Below are 18,089 nucleotides of genomic sequence, written 5' to 3' on the forward strand. Positions count from 1 at the left end.
AGAGAAATGGTTAACTTTTCGAATCCAGTATGACTCTTCTTCAGATTTCTTCAAATGTAGCTTTTCTTTGTCTGTTGTTTGCTTCTTCATTTACGATATAAAAGTTGATGTTTGAACCATTTGAAGCCTCCCCCATATGTAATGGTCCTACATTAAGACATGAAAAATAATTTAGACTCCACTTGGTACTGGGGAAACAGTAGCACAGACTCTGGCAAGGTTATAAGTTGGAGTGAGACTAAAGGTGAAAAAGCTGTGTGTCTTGGATCCTAAAAGGCAGTGGATCTGAGACTGTGCAATAAATTGTCAGTGGTGCCACTTACATGCCCATAGAAACATCGGTTTGTGGTTGCTCTCCCACTTCATGCACAGTGAAGGGTAACTCCAGATTTCCAACTTGATTGGTGCACAGCTGGGCTTCCACCATGGCACCAGCACCATGAATCACGAAAGTCCTGATAGTGATAAATAGTCATAGTCATAGAGATGTATGGCACGGAAATAGACCCTTTGGTCCAACTTGTCCATGCCCACCAGATATCATAGCCTAATCTAGTCCCATTTGCCAGGACTTGGCCGCTATTCCTCTAAACCCTTCCTAATCATATACCCATCCAGATGCCTTTTAAATGCTATGTGGCAAGTGGGATAATTCATTGAGCAGTGAATTACTGGGGCTTACTGCATAAGATACAAGACAGGTTTGGGATGATTGTACAAGAAAACTCAATAAAAATAACATTTCGCTGGTTTCTATTAAAACTCTGCCATATGCATCTTCTCAGCAATACTCAAACTACATATGCTGGATCAGTGGTGCTGGAAGAGCACAGCATTTCCTTCAGCATCCAAAGTGCAGCGAAATCGACGTTTCGGGCAAAAGCCCTTCATCAGGAATAAAGGCAGTGAGCCTGAAGCGTGGAGAGATCTCAAACTACATATGCTCAAACTACATCCTGAAGAGTAGGACTCAATAGTTCTTTATTCTGTAGCTTTTCTGATTAAGTAAATCCTTGGACTCAGCATAAAAAAGAGAATTGATGGAGATTAAAGATGGAAGCCCTCTGAAAAGTCTGCTGAGTTGGGTTCTGTGCGATACCCAGGCAAGGTGCACTTCTACCTCCCCACCTCATTAGCAACCCCTAAGAAAGATTGTTAGCACAAAGCAGACAAAATATCTAGAACCTTTTAAATTTGGATCTAGAAGCTCTGGAGTTAACATGAAGATGGATAAAGGAAAATGAGCTAAAGGATCACAGCAGGCAAGGCATTTCCCACTGTGTCGGGCACACCCGCTGCTTTGACTCCCACAGTGGCGCCTTTGAGCCTGGTGGATGCATCTACTCTCGGAGATTGCAAAACTCCAAGAAAAAAATTGAAACAGTGCTGGAGCCGATCTCTGCCGTGCTGAAAAAGCATGAGCAGGAGATTCACACATTGGATTGACACGTGGAAGCAGTCGAGAAAAGGACCACGGTGTTGGAGACCGTGACAGAGAACTCGGAGAGGCGGATCCGAGCTCTGGAAGGCCAGGTTCAGGCCCTGGTGGACCACGTTGACGATCTCAAGAATTGAGGTCAGATGAGAAACGTGTGGGTTGTAGGTCTTCTGGAGCGTGAAGAGGGCAAGAGTCTGGTCGAGTTCCTGAAGAAGTGGCTCCTGCAGTTGCTGGGGCTGGAGATCGAGTTGGGCCGGGCGAATGTGGAGCAGGTCCGCCGAATCGTGACATGCAGTTCCAGGTCAGGGTAGTGCCCCCGCCCAGTCCGAATGCAACTTCAGCACTATAAAGAGAAGCAGTTAATAATAGAAACATCCAGAAGACTGGGAAGAGATCTACAGACTCTGGTGTATAAAGGTTCGAGAATAATGTTTTTGCAAAATTTTTCTGGAACCATATTTAAGAAGAGAAAATGTTTTGATGATGTTAAGAAAAAATTAAGAGACTTGAATAATCAATATTCTCTGAGGCACCCGGCAGTACTGCATTTTAGTCATGGGAAATCTATTTATAATTTCGACTCAGAGGAAAAAGCAAAAGAATTTGTGAACTCTCTGAAATAATTGACTTGGGCCGAGGTGGGAAAAGATGTTTGCGAACAATATTATAATTTTTTTTCTTCACTTTGTTCTTTTCCCTTTCGTGGTTTTTGGTCCTTTAGGCTTGGCATTCCTTTGGTGTAAACTTTGAATTGTTTAATGCTACATCAATTTGGTAATTATCTGTTATTTCACTTTTTTTTTGAGGGGTGGTTACTTCTTCTGTGTAAAAATTTATAGAGTTGAGGTATGGAGGGGGAGGGCATCCATTGTTCATTTCCATGAGTGTAAATAATATGTGCTTTTCTGTCTGTATATTGCCTGGGCTTGGGGCGTGGCCTTAACTGGAAGGAACCAGGATGGCTGTAAGATTTAGAGTGAATGCCCCCAATGGGCAAGCAGGGAAATCTCTAGTGATTTGTGGTTAAAATGTTAATCTGTTCAAGTTGAGAGTAATGGTTAGTTTTCTAGTTTTAGTAATGTGTGTAGGGATACTTTTTAGATTTTATAAATGTATTTTCCACTCGCTGCACATTGAATGGATTTCTTCCTCTTGGGGGGGCCACAGGCTGCGGTGGGCAGTCATGGCTAATGATTTGTTCAGATGGTGCACCTGCAATATAAAGAGGAGCCTTTCCCCCATTAAAAGAAAAAAAGGTGCTCTCAAACCTTAAGAAAGAAAGTTAAAAATCACACACAACACCAGGTTATATTCCAACAGGTTTATTTGGAAGCACTAACTTTCGAAGCACTACTCCTTCATCAGGTGGTCAGAATTAAAGGTGTCCCCTCATTAATTTACTGTTTATGGACAAGATGAGATCCATGGCTGAGCTTCGTGAGAGCCCAATTATCTTAAATACAATGAAAGCATGGAGAATAATACAGCAGGGTGAGGGCAATTTGCTTATGACCTCACCATTCACCCCATTAATGGGAGTCCCAGGATTTATGCCGGGTCAATGGACTTCGGCATCAAAGCATGGGAGGGTAAAAGAATCTCCTGTTTGTGAGACTTATTTGAGAGAGAAGTCTTGATGTCTTTTAACCAATTAAGTCAGAAATACGGGATACTTACTAGGGACCTCTTCTGATACTTCCAGATTAGGGATTATATACAGAAGAACACCACGCTCTTGGCTCAGCCCTACAAGTCGGGCACGGAGAGAAGAGTGCTCCAATGTGTGGGGGGGTGGGGGGCCTCTATCAGTCAGTACCATATATCTCTTACAGCAAGGGAGCGCCTTGGGAGAAATGGAGAGACTCCATGGGATCTGGAATCAAGAACTAGGGGAAGAAATTTAATCGGTAACATGGGAGGATAAATGGGAGAATCTGAAGAAAATTTCAGTATGCAATAAAGCGCAAGCTATGCAATTGAAACTCCTTCACAGGGCCCATATGGCACCAGAGAGGTTAGCAAAGTTTAAGAGAGGATCTTCTCCAGGATGTCCCAAATGTAAAATAAACACAGGCACCCTTACACATTGCTTTTGGTCCAACTACAAGTTTTGTGGATACTGGAGTGCCATAGTGATTGAGCTGGAGAAGATCCTGGGAATTGAAATTAAGGCGGACCCAGTATCCCTTCTTTTGGGACTGCTGAATCTCCCTCTCTGGGTGAACATGGGAAGAGGTTATTTAACATTCTTGCACACTGTGCAAGAAAGAACATTCTAATGAACTGGATATCAGCAGTGTGCTGCAAGAATCAGTGCTGGGTCCACTGCTTTTGTCATCTATGTAAATGATTTGGATATATGGTTAGTAACTTTGCAGATGACACCAAAATTAGTTGTGTAATGGACAGTGAAAAAGGTTACCTCAGAGTACAACGTTACCTTGATCAGATGAGCTGATGGACCGAGGAGTGGTAGATGCAGTTTAATTTAGATAAACGTGAGGAGTTGCATTTTGCAATGGTAAATCAGGGCAGGATTTGTACACTTAATGGTAAGGATCTGGGGAGTATTGTTGAACTAAGAGACCTTGGGTGCAGGTTCATATTTCCTCAAATGTGGAGTAGCATTTAGATAGGGTTGTGAAGAATGCGTTAGGGAGAGGCTGAATAGGCTGGAGCTATTTTCCCTGGTGCATCGGAGGATGAGTGACAACTTAGTGGTTTATAAAATCATAAGGGACATGGATAGGATAAATGCTCAAAGTCTTTCCCCCCGGATAGGAAAGTCCAAAACTAAGGGCATAGGTTTAAGCAAGGGAAAAAAATTAAAGGGACCTAAGGGGCGACTTTCTCATGGAGAGGGTGCTGTGTGTATGGAATGAGCTCCCAGAGGAAATGATGGAGGCTACTACAATAATAACATTTGAAAGACATCTGTGTGGGTACATGAGTAGGAAGAGTTTAGAGAGATATGGTCCAAATATTGGCAAATGGGACTAGATTAATTTAGGATATCCCTGTTGGCATGGATGACTTGGATGGAAGAGTCTGTTTCTAAGGGCAAGAAGGGGCCATACTAAGAGTTATTACAGGAAGTAAAAACTCCCAGCTAGGGTGTAGGACATTGGCGTGATAGAAGATTCGTTAGCTAACCGGAAGCAGAGTAGGTATAAGTAGGTCTTTTTCAGATTGACAAAACATAGCAAGTGACTTACCACTTTGATTATTGATACACAATAAGAATTTTTTTCTTTGTTTATTCAGGGATGGTCGCTCAGAACTCAACACTTTACAATTTATATAAATGACTTAGATGAAGGGACAGAAGTTATGTTTACCAAATTTGTTGTCAACACAAAGATAGGTAGGAAAGTAAGTTGTGAAGAGGACATAAGAAGGCTGTAGAAAAGATATAGATTGGTTAGAGTAGGCAAAGATGTGACAAATAGAGTATCATGATGAAAAGATGAAGTTGCCCAGAGTGAATTAAAAAAAAGCCTATAATCTAAATGGTAAGAGGTTGCAGAGCTCTGAGATGTTAAGAGAACTGGTTGTCCTTGTGTGTGAATTGTAAAAGCTTAATATGTAGATGTAGCATGTAATTAGAAAAACAAACGCAATGTTATCATTTATTACGAGTGGAATCAAATACAAAATTAGGAACGTTATGCTTCAAGTATACAAGGCATTGGTGTGGTCACATCTGGCATACTGTACACAGAATAGGTCACCTTACTTACATGAATTGGAGGCATTTCAGTGAAGATTTACTAAATCAACACTTGGAATGAGGTTTGTATCTGATAAAAGGTTGGACAAACTGAGCTTGCATCTACTGGATTTTAGAAGAGTGAAAACGATTTTATTGGAAGATATAAAATCCTGAGAGGTCTGGACAGGGTATATTTAGGAAAGTTGGGGTTCTTTTTATGAGGAGATGTAGAACTAGGGGTCACCCATTTAAGGCCTCTGAGGCAATTATTTTCTCAGAGAATGATGAGTCTTAGGAACTCTTGTAAATTCTTGTTAAGCAAGGAGGTGGAAGTTTAGTGGGGTAAGTGGGAATGTGGATTTGAAGTTATATTCAGATTAAAATAGTTTTGTATTGAGTGGTAGAGCAGGCTTAAAGGGCTGAAGGCTTATTCTTACGCCTAAACCATAGGTATTTTTATATATTTGCACAAGTCAAATTCAGAAGTTGACCTCACATTTTCACCTGGCGATCTTAAGGATTAAAAATTGCTGTGCCAAGAAATTTGCTCCGTCATACCATCTGCTTCGAGAGGTGTTGCACTTCACTTTGTGAATATGTGCATTCGACATACTGTATCATGTCAAAGAAACCTCTTTCAGGAAGTGTCTTCTCTTTTTGGTGCCATTGATAAGGATGAATTCATCTTCCTTGGTGGGGATTTTAATTGCATTCCTGAAGCAAGAGACCATGGCAGTACCTAGCTCCGTACAGCATTGATGTGGATGTTGAAATGATTAAATCCCTTGACTTGATGAGCTGCTGGTGAAATCTCCATCTTGATGTCATTATCTTTGTTGTCATGTTTCCTGTGTTTGGTGCTTTTTGCAGTACATGCATAGGAGCTGTCTGCACTGATTCTGTTTAACTTGTTCATTTTAATGTAATAGGAGGATTAGTGGCAACACTGTACCCAGCCACAGGCCCCCAGTTGTTTGTTCACATGCCTGATTATGAATATCTAATGGCAGCCACCATATTATCATGAACCTATGTGCAGAAGTGTGGTGCATTTCAAGTCAGAATATCTCACCCAATGTTTCAATTCCACCCAAGACAATGTGCAAGTTCTTTCTTTTCTTTCATGTCCCAATGGAGCAGTTATATCCATCTGAACCAGTGGAAAGAGCAAACTAAGACTAAACTTAAAATATGCAGCTGGATGTAGTGAATCCAAATGGTATGTCCACCTCCTACCCAATGGCATTGTGGGCCTACCTACACTAAATGGACTGTAGAGGTTCAATAAAGCAGCTCACCACTATCTTCTAAAGGGAAGCAAGGTTTGTACAATGAATGCTGGCCTAGCTAATGATGCCTCCATCCCATGAATAAAAAAAGTTGTGTTCTGCTGCAAGTAACAATGATTCCACTTTGAATTCTCATTGCACTGCCATCACAGCAACTTGTTTTATATAATACATTCAAATTTGACATCACATCGTATAAAACATATAACATTTGTCAAAGTGGTTGTTTTGAGGAGCACCTTTAATGAGGTGAGAGAGAAAAACGATGACGCTTAAAGGAAGGAACTCCAGAGGTTGGGGCACATTAGCAATGATGGATTGATTAAAATCATGGATATCCAAAAGGCCAGAATTAAAGGAGTCCAAACATTTCTAAATATGTATGGCTGGAATAGGTTGCAGACATAGGAAAGGTAAGATTATGAATAAATTTGAAAACAATGAAATTTTTAAAATCAGAATATTTCCAGAATAAAAGCTAAAGAGCTTAATAGGTATTTAGAACTTGGTGCGAATTAAGATACAATAGTTGCACCTTGCTGAAAAACAAGTTCTGCTATTCCTGGAGTCATCGTAAAAGTTAAAGATTTTATAGAAGTATGCAAGGTTCCCTAATTTGCCTTCATGTTGGACCCAACTTGACAGAAAGCACATACCAGATTTCTGTACTTAACCTGAATTATTATTCACTACAAATAAATACTCTAGTTCCAGATAAAGAATTATGAATCACTGACACTAGTTAAACACTAATTCCCTTATGAAACATTCCCCACACGCTGATATAGACAGAAAAAAGAAGAGTCATGGTTGGGGGAAAGACAGAGAAGGCAATTAAATAGTCCCTGTCCAGAGGGTTCACTGAGATGATTCTTTTGGCATGTCAGGTCCTGCTGCTGTTTGATCTTCCTTCTCCAGGTCCTTCCATTTTCTTACACAAAACACAGGGCAACTGGTTCATACTTTTAAAATCTCTGATTTTACAGTTAAAAGTCACAGCTTTTTATAAATTGGCTTTCATGTTTGAGATTTTTTTTAATGCAAGAGAAAGGCCTCTTCTTCCTTTTCAGAACTGTCATGGTTTCTGCCCAAACATTCACACTTGCAAACTGTTCAGCTACCTAGAAGCCAGTTGCATATTTTTGAAGAAGGGTTATGTTGCCTAGCTTGCCAAGTTTCTCCAGCCTCCTGCATGTCTAGATGCATAGTTCTTGGCAGGTAGAAGGTCTTTGTCATCCACAAGTGATCACTATTCCATGGACAAATCAGTTACTTTTTTATTATCCCTTCAAACACACAACACCACCCCACCCTCAGCATATGCTTATCGTAGTAACCTGTCCCATTGCTTGAGAAAGCAGCAGTGTAAACAGCACTCACAAGTGTCGGATAACTTGCATTAAAAAGTGCAGCAATCCTTTCCACAATTCTTGGTTTCTAAAACAGTCCTTTTGCCATTTCAATCCACAGTCAAAGATATGGAAAAGTAAAATAATACAAACTTAAAATAAAAAGGTACAGTGAGCAAAGATTTGGATAAGTTTATGTTTAGTGTTAGTTGGGGATCAGCTGAAAGATCAAAGGAATAATACAAGTCATGGATGAGTGTTTCAAGGGAAGGGGAGCTGAGACATGGTACATACAGTCAATGCTGTCAATGTAGTCAGAGTCAACACGAAAACAGATAGTCTTGGTGATGCTTTTAATTTATGTTAAATGGACAGCCTAATTGCAAACAGTTCAGTTCCACCTCAAGATGGTGACTAGGCAAATGTATGGAGTTGGTGGAAATGAAGTAGAATATATGATGGGGGTTAAAGACAATTGCTTCCCAATTTTTAGTTGGAGGTCATTTCTGTTGAATAATAAGTGTGACAAATTGAAGACAGTGGAGAGGATGAAAGACATGATGGCATGGTGAAGCTGGCTTTGATATGCACGTGAGAATGAAATGCGAATGATGAAAATGGTATTTCATGCAATTTTAACATCATTGTTTGTAAACTTGGTGCATTTGTCTTAATAAATTTTGCACAACTAGTCCATGAAAAGCAATATCAAAAAATGAACAGCAACATGGATTTAATACAACATTTAACAGATAATAGTGCTTCTTAGTGTCAGAACAGATATTGTGCATTGGTGCAGCACAGATATTCATAGAGATTCACATTTTCCTTTCAGACTCTTGAGATGAACTTTCAAACCTGAAAGTCTTATGATGTTATCTTCACTCTTGTATTCCATCTGTCATCTTAGGATGCTGTAAATACACTGCAGTTGCTCTGAGCATTTTTCCAATAATTTTAAGGAATATTGTTCCATTTTGTGTGCCAATGTTTTTGTGTTCTGTTAACACATGTTTTCATGATTTTGCAAATAAATTGCACTGGTTTTCATAACTTTTATTTCATTAACTTTTACCTGTTTGGAATCATAGAAACCAAGTACTTTTTTGATAATTATTCTATTTTTTTCACTAAACAAATTAATGTTCTAACTAATACAATGGAGACTGAACAGGAATTTGGGAAGAAGTTAGAGGAAGCATCACAAAATGAATGGGATGTCTCAGCAGAGCTTCAGGAAACTGTTCATTCTAGACAACCGCTTATGCAGGTAGTGGGATAGACTGAATGAGTTTCAACCCCAGAATTCAGATCTTGAATAGCATATGGCATGATGGCAATGCACCTCTGAGGCTGAGAACTCTGAGCATAGTACATTTCTGGAGTTGATCACCCCACCTTAGGAGTGTGAAGGCAGAAGGAAATGGCTAATAGCCAGGCAAATATGAGGATAAGATTAGTAGCATAAGAGTCCTCTGTGTGCAGCTTGCTCTTTTGGTATCATTAGCTGTCCCTCGATTTGCAGATGTTGTCCACTCGACTGTCTGTCATGGATCTTTGTGTGATGAAATAGGCTAGTTCTCAACTAACATATCTTTGGCCACATGGCTTGAGATGCCCAGAAGGTGAGGGATCCAGAGTGTAGAATTTGCATCCTTTACTTCTCTTTTCTGTTATCAAAGAATCACAGAAGTTTACAGCGCAGAAGGAAGCAATTTGACTCATCGTGTTTGCACCGCTTAGAAATGAACATTATCTAGTGCCACCCTCCTGCTTTGACCCTGTAAGCATGAACATTATTTTTATCCAAATAATCATTCAACGCACTCTTAAATGCCTCATTGAACCTACCTCCATCACATTTCCTGGCAGCGTATTTCATATTAACGACTTGCTGAGTGGAAAAGTCTCATGTCACCCTCACTTCTTTTGCAGATTATATTAAATCTGTGTCCTCTATTTCTTGTTTTTTTTCCAAGCATGAACACTTTCTCCCTATCTATTCTATCCAGCACACTTATGATATCAGATCTCGTCTGAGCCTTCTTCTCTTCAAGGAGAAATCCCAGCTTCTTCAATCTGTCCTTATAATTGACATTGCTCATCCCTATAACCATTCTTGTAAGCCACTTCTGCACTCTCTCCAATGTGGTGCCTAGAACTGTGCACAATGCTCCAGCTGAGATCTAACAAGTGTCTTATACTGTTATTCCATCTGCCTCATTATTAATGTGGTTGCACTCACAGCCTGATGGACAGCTTGCTGTCTAATTAATATTCAGTTTTGAAGACTGATGAGTGAGATAGTGCTTCTGGATATTTATGACCTTAATAAAATCCATAGCATTATAAATGATTCAGCTGTATAGACAGAGAGGGTAAAGGATAGAATGGCTGCAGTGATAAGTGAATAATCAAAGGAACTGACAGGCATTTCTGTAGCTCCAAGCAACAGTCTAGGATGGAGTGTTGTGACCCTGGCTTCAAGGTTACTAATGTCACTGTTCAGCCACAGAAAATTCTAAGATGGAAACTGAACAGTGAGAGGGGCTTATGATACATACCTAGGGATTAATACCCACAGAAACTCAGCAGGAGTATAAAATGTGCAGGGGTTACATCAAAATAGAGATTAGAAAAGAGCTAAGAGGGCATGAAAGTATATTAGCAAGTAAAATCAGAGAAAACTCAAGAATGTCTGAAAAATACATAAAGCAAAGTGATAACGAAAGAATAAGGCAGAAAAGAGACAAAAATGATAATGGTGTTTTGAAACTGAAGATTTGATTATTAATGAATGTTTTGCATTTGCTATTAAAAAAAATGGAATGATACAAAAATTATGGTTAAGGAGGAAGACTGTGAACTATCAAGTGGTACAGAGAACAAATGTTAAGAAATTTCCTAATCTGTGGATGAGACCCAGACCCTCCTTCTTAACTGGAAGCAGAGAAGTAACTCCTCAAGGGAAACTAGGAATAGGTTATAGACGTGGGTGTAGAGCAATGGGGTGGTGATGGAATATTATTGCTAGATTATTAATCCAGAGACACAGCTAATGTTCAGGGGATCTGGGTTTGAATCTCTGCCATGCAGATGGTGGAATTTTTATTCAATAATTAAAAAGAAATCTGGAATTAAAAGTCTGATGATCATCAAACTGTTGTGGATTGTCAGGAGAAACCCATCTGGTTTACTCATGTACTTTTGGCACCAGAAATCTGTTATCCTTACCTGGTGTGGCTTGCATGTGACTCCAAACCCACAGCTAGATGGTTTACTCTTAACTATTCTCTGGGCAATAATAAATGGGCAGCAAACACTGGTTTTGCCTGTGATGATGTGGAAGAGCCAGTGTTGGACTGGGGTGGACAAAGTTAAAAACCATACAATACCAGGTTATAGTCCAGCTGGTTTATTTGGAAGCACACTAGCTTTCAATGCCCGGCTCCTCCATCAGGTGGATGTGGAGCAGGACCATAAGACACAGAATTTATAGCAAAAGATTACAGTATCATGCAACTGAAATAATATGTTGAACAAACCTGATTGTTGCAGAACAATCACCAGACAGGAGTGTTCCTTCCCAGTCAGGGAACACTTCAGCGGTCAGGGATATTCAGCCTTGGATCTTCAGGTGCCTATCCTCCAAGGCGGGTTTCGAGATCCACAACAAAGTGGAGTGTCCAAGCAGAGGCTGATAGCCAAGTTTGGAACCCCTGAGGATGGCCTCAACCGGGACCTGGCGTTCATGTCACATTACAGGTAACCCCATCATACTATACACTCTTTCATACACACACACATAACCCCTCACACTCACAACCAAGCACACATCCTCTCACAGGCTTATACTCCATCACGCTCACACACACACTTTACCAAGCATGCACACATGCAAACACACATTATGTCATGTACACTCATACTCACACACAAATTCACATGCACACACTCACACACACTCTCTCTCTCTCTCAAGCACGGGCACACACATATAAGTCTTTGGGATGAATTTGCATTTGCAGAATTATATTTGCAGACACATTTTGTTTTGCTCAAAAAGTGCACAACCTGCAGGCAGTCAATCCATGTAATATTTAATAAATTCCTACTTTGGAAATAGAACCAGTCTGACACAAAATTGGGATACAGACAGACTCTAACCGCATACCTTTAATGCATTGTCTGGGCTGACCTGTCACTTTTTAAATAAAACTTTGTTATCTCGAGAATGTGAATCCCAGAAGTTCTGGTATTTACATATTAATGAATCAAAACCTGCAACCCATTCTAAAAGATGGAAGACTTAACAGCAATCTAGGTTTGTTCAATATATCATTTCAGTTGCATGACACTGTATTCTTTTGCTATAAATTCTGTGTCTTATGATCCTCTCCCACAGCTAACTAATGAAGGAACAGTGCTCTGAAAGCTAGTATTTCCAAATAAACCTATAAACTGGTGTTGTGTGATTTTTAACTTTGCCTGTGATGTCCAGGCAATTGCCTGAATGAATTTAAATAAAAGTTTCCAGCCAGATGCTGCTTCAAATTAAAATTCATCTGAAAGAATAGGCAGTACTTTTTGCTGCTTGGAATACTTGTCTTTCGCTCATTTTATGTAATATTGAATTTGTATTTTTTATATCTTTTTTGAAACTGTAATAGACCCTCCTTGAGCAGGTGGCAATGGTAAAAGAGGGTACTGATCCAAGGAGCTCAAGCAATCAAGTAGATTTTGTCAGTGGGAAAGAGTGTTTATGTAAGAAAGAGTCCTCTCAGAAAGAGGAAGAGACAATCAGAGGAATTCCTCAACCAGATGTGAACTAACATCTTAACTTCCAAGTAAATACCCTGTTTCCCATGTTCATTTTTAATTCCTCTTCAAGCCCTTAAAGACCTGATGCCGGTAGATTAAAAAATGCTGTCTCATCACCTTCAGAATGGCCATGTGCTTAAACATCAGATTTTGTTCTGCACTGTAGTGAGTGTAGACTTTCCAAGAATTGAAAAGATGTTTGCTCTTCATTTGCTCAACAATGACTGGCGCAGACCTTATATGTAGTGCAACCTTTCGCGTGGTAGCACAGACATCAACCAAAAACTCACTTCAATATCATGGGAAATTCCTTTATAGGGGTTCAAACGTTGCAACACTGATCCCCCCTGTGGAATTCTTGGGATGTAAGCATTGGTAGCAAGGTCAACATTTATTGCCCATCCCTATTTGAGAAGATTGGGGCGGCACGGTGGCACAGTGGTTAGCACTGCTGCCTCACAGCGCCAGGGACCTGGGTTCAATTCCCGCCTCAGGCGACTGACTGTGTGGAGTTTGCATGTTCTCCCCGTGTCTGCGTGGGTTTCCTCCGGGTGCTCTGGTTTCCTCCCACAGTCCAAAGATGTGCAGGTCAGGTGAATTGGCCATGCTAAATTGCCCGTAATGTTAGGTAAGGGGTAAATGTAGGGGTATGGGTGGGTTGTCGCTTCGGCGGGTCGGTGTGGACTTGTTGGGCCGAAGGGCCTGTTTCCACACTGTAAGTAATCTAATCTAAAGATCTTGTTGAGTTGTCTTCTAGAACCATTGCAGTCCATGTGGAATAGGCACACTGTTAAGCTATGATTTTCAGGATTATAGACAAGTGGCAGTGAACAAGCAATGTAGTCTCAAATCAGACTAGTGACTGACTTGAAGAGGAGTTTGCAGGTGGTGGTCTTCCCATGATGTTGCTGTTCTTGTCCTTCCAGGAAGTGGTAGCTACAGATTTTGAAGGTACTTCTAAAGAAGTGGTACAGTTCACCTTGTAAATTGTAAATTCTATATTATGGCGTTTTTGGAAGGATTGAAATTTAAAGGTGTCTGATCAGGTACTAATCAATGAGCCTGCTTTGTCTTGAATTTAATTAATTGAGCTTGTTTAGTGTTGTTAGAGCTATATTATTTCTATACCCTCATGGGAGGTGGGTGTCACTATCTAGGCCAACATTTACTGCCTATTCTAATTACCCTGGAGAAGATTGTGTTAAGCTGCCTTCTTGAATCCCTGAAGTCCTTGCAGACATGCAACAAACCTACTGGCTACTTTTTGCTGATGGCTGAAGAGACCATCCATCAGGAGAAGGTTTACCAGTAGGATTAATGGCCACAGCTGAGACTACAAGCAGAGCCCAGAGTTAGGTCTCAGAGATCAGAAGAGCAGAGTGGTGTTAATGGAGAGTACAGAGATGGAAGGGCCAAGAAGGAGCATGGGGAGCAGACCTTGTGGGAAGGGGGTCCTCTGGAATTGCCACTTGCCTCCTCACCCACCTCCTGTCCAAAACCTGAGCAGGGTGATTTTCCAGGTATTTTCTCCAGCTTCTGAACTCCTCTTGGGACTAGATTGGGTTGAGATATCTGGTCGGCATGGACGAGTTGGACCAAAGAGGCTGTTTCCATGCTGTACATCTCTATGACTCTATGCTATTGTGATAATTAAAACTAAGGCCTCAGTTGGGTCTAGGGTATGTGGGCAGTTAGCCCAAGCCTTATACATCCCATTGTAAAAATGTAGAAAGGTCAGGGCATGCAATAGGGTGGTGTGAAGGCCACCTGAGGAATTCATAGTCCCCACCAACCCTGTGGAAAAGTGCTAACAAGGGACTGTAGGATTTTGGTTCATATGTCTTCCTTCATGTAAAGGTCGATTGCAGTGGTTCAAGAAGATGGCTCATTTGCACCTTCTTAATTACTCTTGAGGATGAGTAGCAAATGCTTGCCTTACCAACAACACAGAATTTATATGAAAAAATTACTTTCTTTTATTTCAAAGAACAATTCATTACTTTTGTTGACAGAAGTAATAGAAGGTCTTTATTGAACTTGATTTAACTCAATGCTCAATCAATGTAGAATAATCTTGTTATATTTTTCATTATAGGGAATTCCTGGGATGCCAGGATATATTGGACCAATGGGACCCAAGGTTTGTAAATAATTTAAAATCACAAGCATTCTTCTTACTTGAAATTAATATGACTGATTTTATTATGATTAATATTCTAACATTAGCAATCTTCACATTAAGTCACTCTATGTTAATATTTTAGAAAAATAATGCAATTCATCTAAAAAATGCTCTCGACATAACAATAAATGGCAAAAGAGGAAGGCTGAATACAAGGGAAGATGAGGGCCTTGTGGTGTTATTGTTGGGCTCTTCATCCAGAGACCTAATATCCTCTGAGGATCTGAGTTTAAATCTGCCATGGTAGGTGGTGGAATTTAAATTCAATGAAAAACTGGAATTAAGATTTAATGCGGACTGTGAAATCATTATTGAAGGTTGGGGAAAAACCCATTTAGTTGACTAACGTGCTTTAGGGAAGAAAATTTTCTGGCCTACATGTGACTTGGGACCTACAGCAATGTGGTTGACTCTTAACTGCCCTCTGGGCAATAAATGCTGGTTGAGCCATCAACACCCACATCACATGATTTTATTTTTAAAAAGCACATTGAATGAGCTGCCAGAGGAAGTGGTGGAGGCTGGTACAATTACAACATTTAAAGGGCATCTGGATGGGTATATGAATAGGACTGGTTTAGAGGGATATGGGACAAGTGCTGGCAAATGGGATTAGATTAGGTTAGGATATCTGGTCAGCTTGGATGAGTTAGACCAAAGGGTCTGTTTCCGTGCTGTGCACCTCTATGACTCTAATCAAAGTCTTCTAAATCATGTTTGCATTGTTTAAAGATGTAACATGTTACCCAAAATATCTTTGTTGTATTGTATTACAACTATATATTACTATTGTATTATTGTAAGTAAAATATTCAGTAGCTATAGTGACTTGTATTTCTGGACTAGTGAAGCAAAAATGCACTGTTAGATGATTGTACACATGTGATTATTAGTTATTTTTATGACTTGTGTTTATTGTACACAATCTTGCTTTTTAAAAATTATTTTTTGTATGGAAGATTTCCTGGAAATATTTGACCAGTACATTATCTGAAAGGTAATTAATCAACTTTCAAAAGCTACATGGAGTGTTCATTGCAGAAAATATGTTTTATTAATATGTACCGATAACAACAGAAGCAATCAGTCTATAAGTCAACAGATACAGAAAATTCATAGTTCTGAGGACAGAAATCTAAAAGTATTTTGGACCCTTTGCATACTGCTTAGTGTCCAAGGTTACTTTTTAGTTTGAAACCTTCAAAAAAATGGTTTTGCTCCCCTTCTGCGTCATATTTTGTGTTTTACGGATAGATGTAGGAAGCTAAAAGTGTGCTATACTGAACCCCATGTCTGTATTTAGTATGTCGCATCATTTACATGGGCAATTGTAGCTCTGGAATGGGACAAACCCTTTGAAGAGTCTGCTCATTATCTTCAGGGAAAACTGCGATCAGCATACTTCAGATCTGAAGAGTCATGTGATTTGTAGAAGGGAAAGATACTTTCTCAGGTCTCCTTTAATTTACTAATTGTCATGCTCAGACCCTTCAATGTGGGAGGGTTCCAGTGATAGTTGCCAACCTCTCGATTGCAGAGGAGTCTCCAAAAGTTAAGGACTAATCTTTAGGGAACCTCACCAATAACCAAGGAGAAAATAAGTTATTATTTTTAAATTTAAATTTAATTAGGCACCTTTATTTACTTATTATAAAATATTGGCCATTGTAAGTAAGACCGATTGATGGTAAATGATTATTCAAATGATTAACCAAGAGTCTGTTGGCAATCCTATTCCAAGTGCAAGGCCCAATGGTATCTTTTCCTGCCATTCCTCAATGTGGGTGCTGTTGTCACTATTTAATAGAAAGGTTAGCATGAACATTGTAAGGAAAGATTCTCACCGATGGCCTCTTTTTATTCCAGTACTTTACTGGCAAGGTCAGAAGTGCACCCCAAGACAGACTGAGGCCATCAGTGAGAACCTTTCCTTACAGTAATGATTTCAGGAGATCATTTGGGCTGAAAGAAATCTGTCTATTGTTAAGACTATTCACAAGCAGAGGTGTAGATCTTATAGAACTCTATGTGTGCTGGAACCTTCTTTTCCTTTTGTGAGCATAAGGTTCTTAAGAAACTGGAATCTCTGCCTGGTATACAAATTAATGATACGTTGCAGAAATCATAGACACTTTAAGTGGCTGGTCTTGTCCAGATTACTTGGTTCCGCAGTTTTCCAGGTATCTCCCTTTTAAACTGCATCATTTTTTTGTACCTTTTTGGAGAACACTGATCCACAATGCCTTCTGAAGTGTAAAAATGTAGTGTATGCATAGCAATGCCCCACAATAAGCAATGTCCTAAAAGTCAATATGTTTTCAGTGGTGTGGATTTAAGGTTGAATGGTGGACAGGACAACAAGAAAACACACCTGTTCTTCTTTGAATAGTACAATGGACTTTTACAACCGTCTGAGCAGGCAGATTTGTTCCAAAGACTGCATATCTGACAATGCATTACTTCTTTAAGACTACACTCTTTGAATACTTTGTGGAGAAATAGTTTTAGCAGTGGGCCACCTGCTATTAAATCCTTTAGAGGGAGTGATTGGCAATTTACCAAAGTATTCAAGTAAGAAATATTAGTGTTCAGGATGTTATAAGGAATTCTGGCTCTGAGGGATGTTGAAATTACATGGGGGATGACCAAGCACAGTTCAATTGTAGTTGCTTTCAATTTTAGCTGAACATAGTTATAATAATAGAAATAGTATTTACCATGTAAATTAATTTTTTTGCATGATTTATTACAGGGGAGAGATGGAATTCCTGGGGAGAAAGGAGATCGGGGCTCTCCTGGCAAAACAGTAAGTTGCTTTATAATAAATAAGTACAATGTGGATTTTAATTACATAAATATCAGAAAGATAAAATACTTGTATCAACTAGTGGCCATTTGAAAAAATTTAATAATTTTGTTTCTGTATCTTGCTATACACAATTTCATTTTGTTCATATTACACTTAGTCATTTTGACAAGATATTATAAAATCTTTCCAAACCCAAAATGGTACACTACAAAAGAATTATGAAGGAAAATCCAGACCTGCTGCATAAGCATATTTTGGAAGTACAGGTCATTCTGTTATAACGAGCGTTTCATCTACACAAATTCACTGTAACATGATTGATGAATTGGGAATGTTTTTTCTACAGCACCAACTTTTAAAATGTGTGTTGGCTGTAATGCAATTACAGCAGCAACACTTTTAAGCACTGTTTCTAAAGCATGATTTTTCTATAACGTGGGGTTGCACAAGGACACAATCATCGTGTTATAGAAGAACTGACTGTACCAA

General features: G+C 39.5%; 1 protein-coding gene across 1 annotated transcript in view; it reads left to right on the plus strand.

Annotated features, from left to right (window-relative positions):
- The window catches only part of col21a1 (collagen, type XXI, alpha 1), a 457,104-nt gene that overhangs the window by 265,296 nt on the left and 173,719 nt on the right, over positions 1 to 18,089 (plus strand). The window contains exons 18-19 of the mRNA XM_060854885.1: positions 14,705 to 14,749; positions 17,544 to 17,597. Of these exons, the coding sequence (XP_060710868.1) occupies positions 14,705 to 14,749; positions 17,544 to 17,597 (99 nt within the window). The remainder of the gene's footprint in view (positions 1 to 14,704; positions 14,750 to 17,543; positions 17,598 to 18,089) is intronic.

The sequence above is a fragment of the Hemiscyllium ocellatum genome, chromosome 3, assembly GCF_020745735.1.
Source record: "Hemiscyllium ocellatum isolate sHemOce1 chromosome 3, sHemOce1.pat.X.cur, whole genome shotgun sequence".
Taxonomy (NCBI): domain Eukaryota; kingdom Metazoa; phylum Chordata; class Chondrichthyes; order Orectolobiformes; family Hemiscylliidae; genus Hemiscyllium; species Hemiscyllium ocellatum.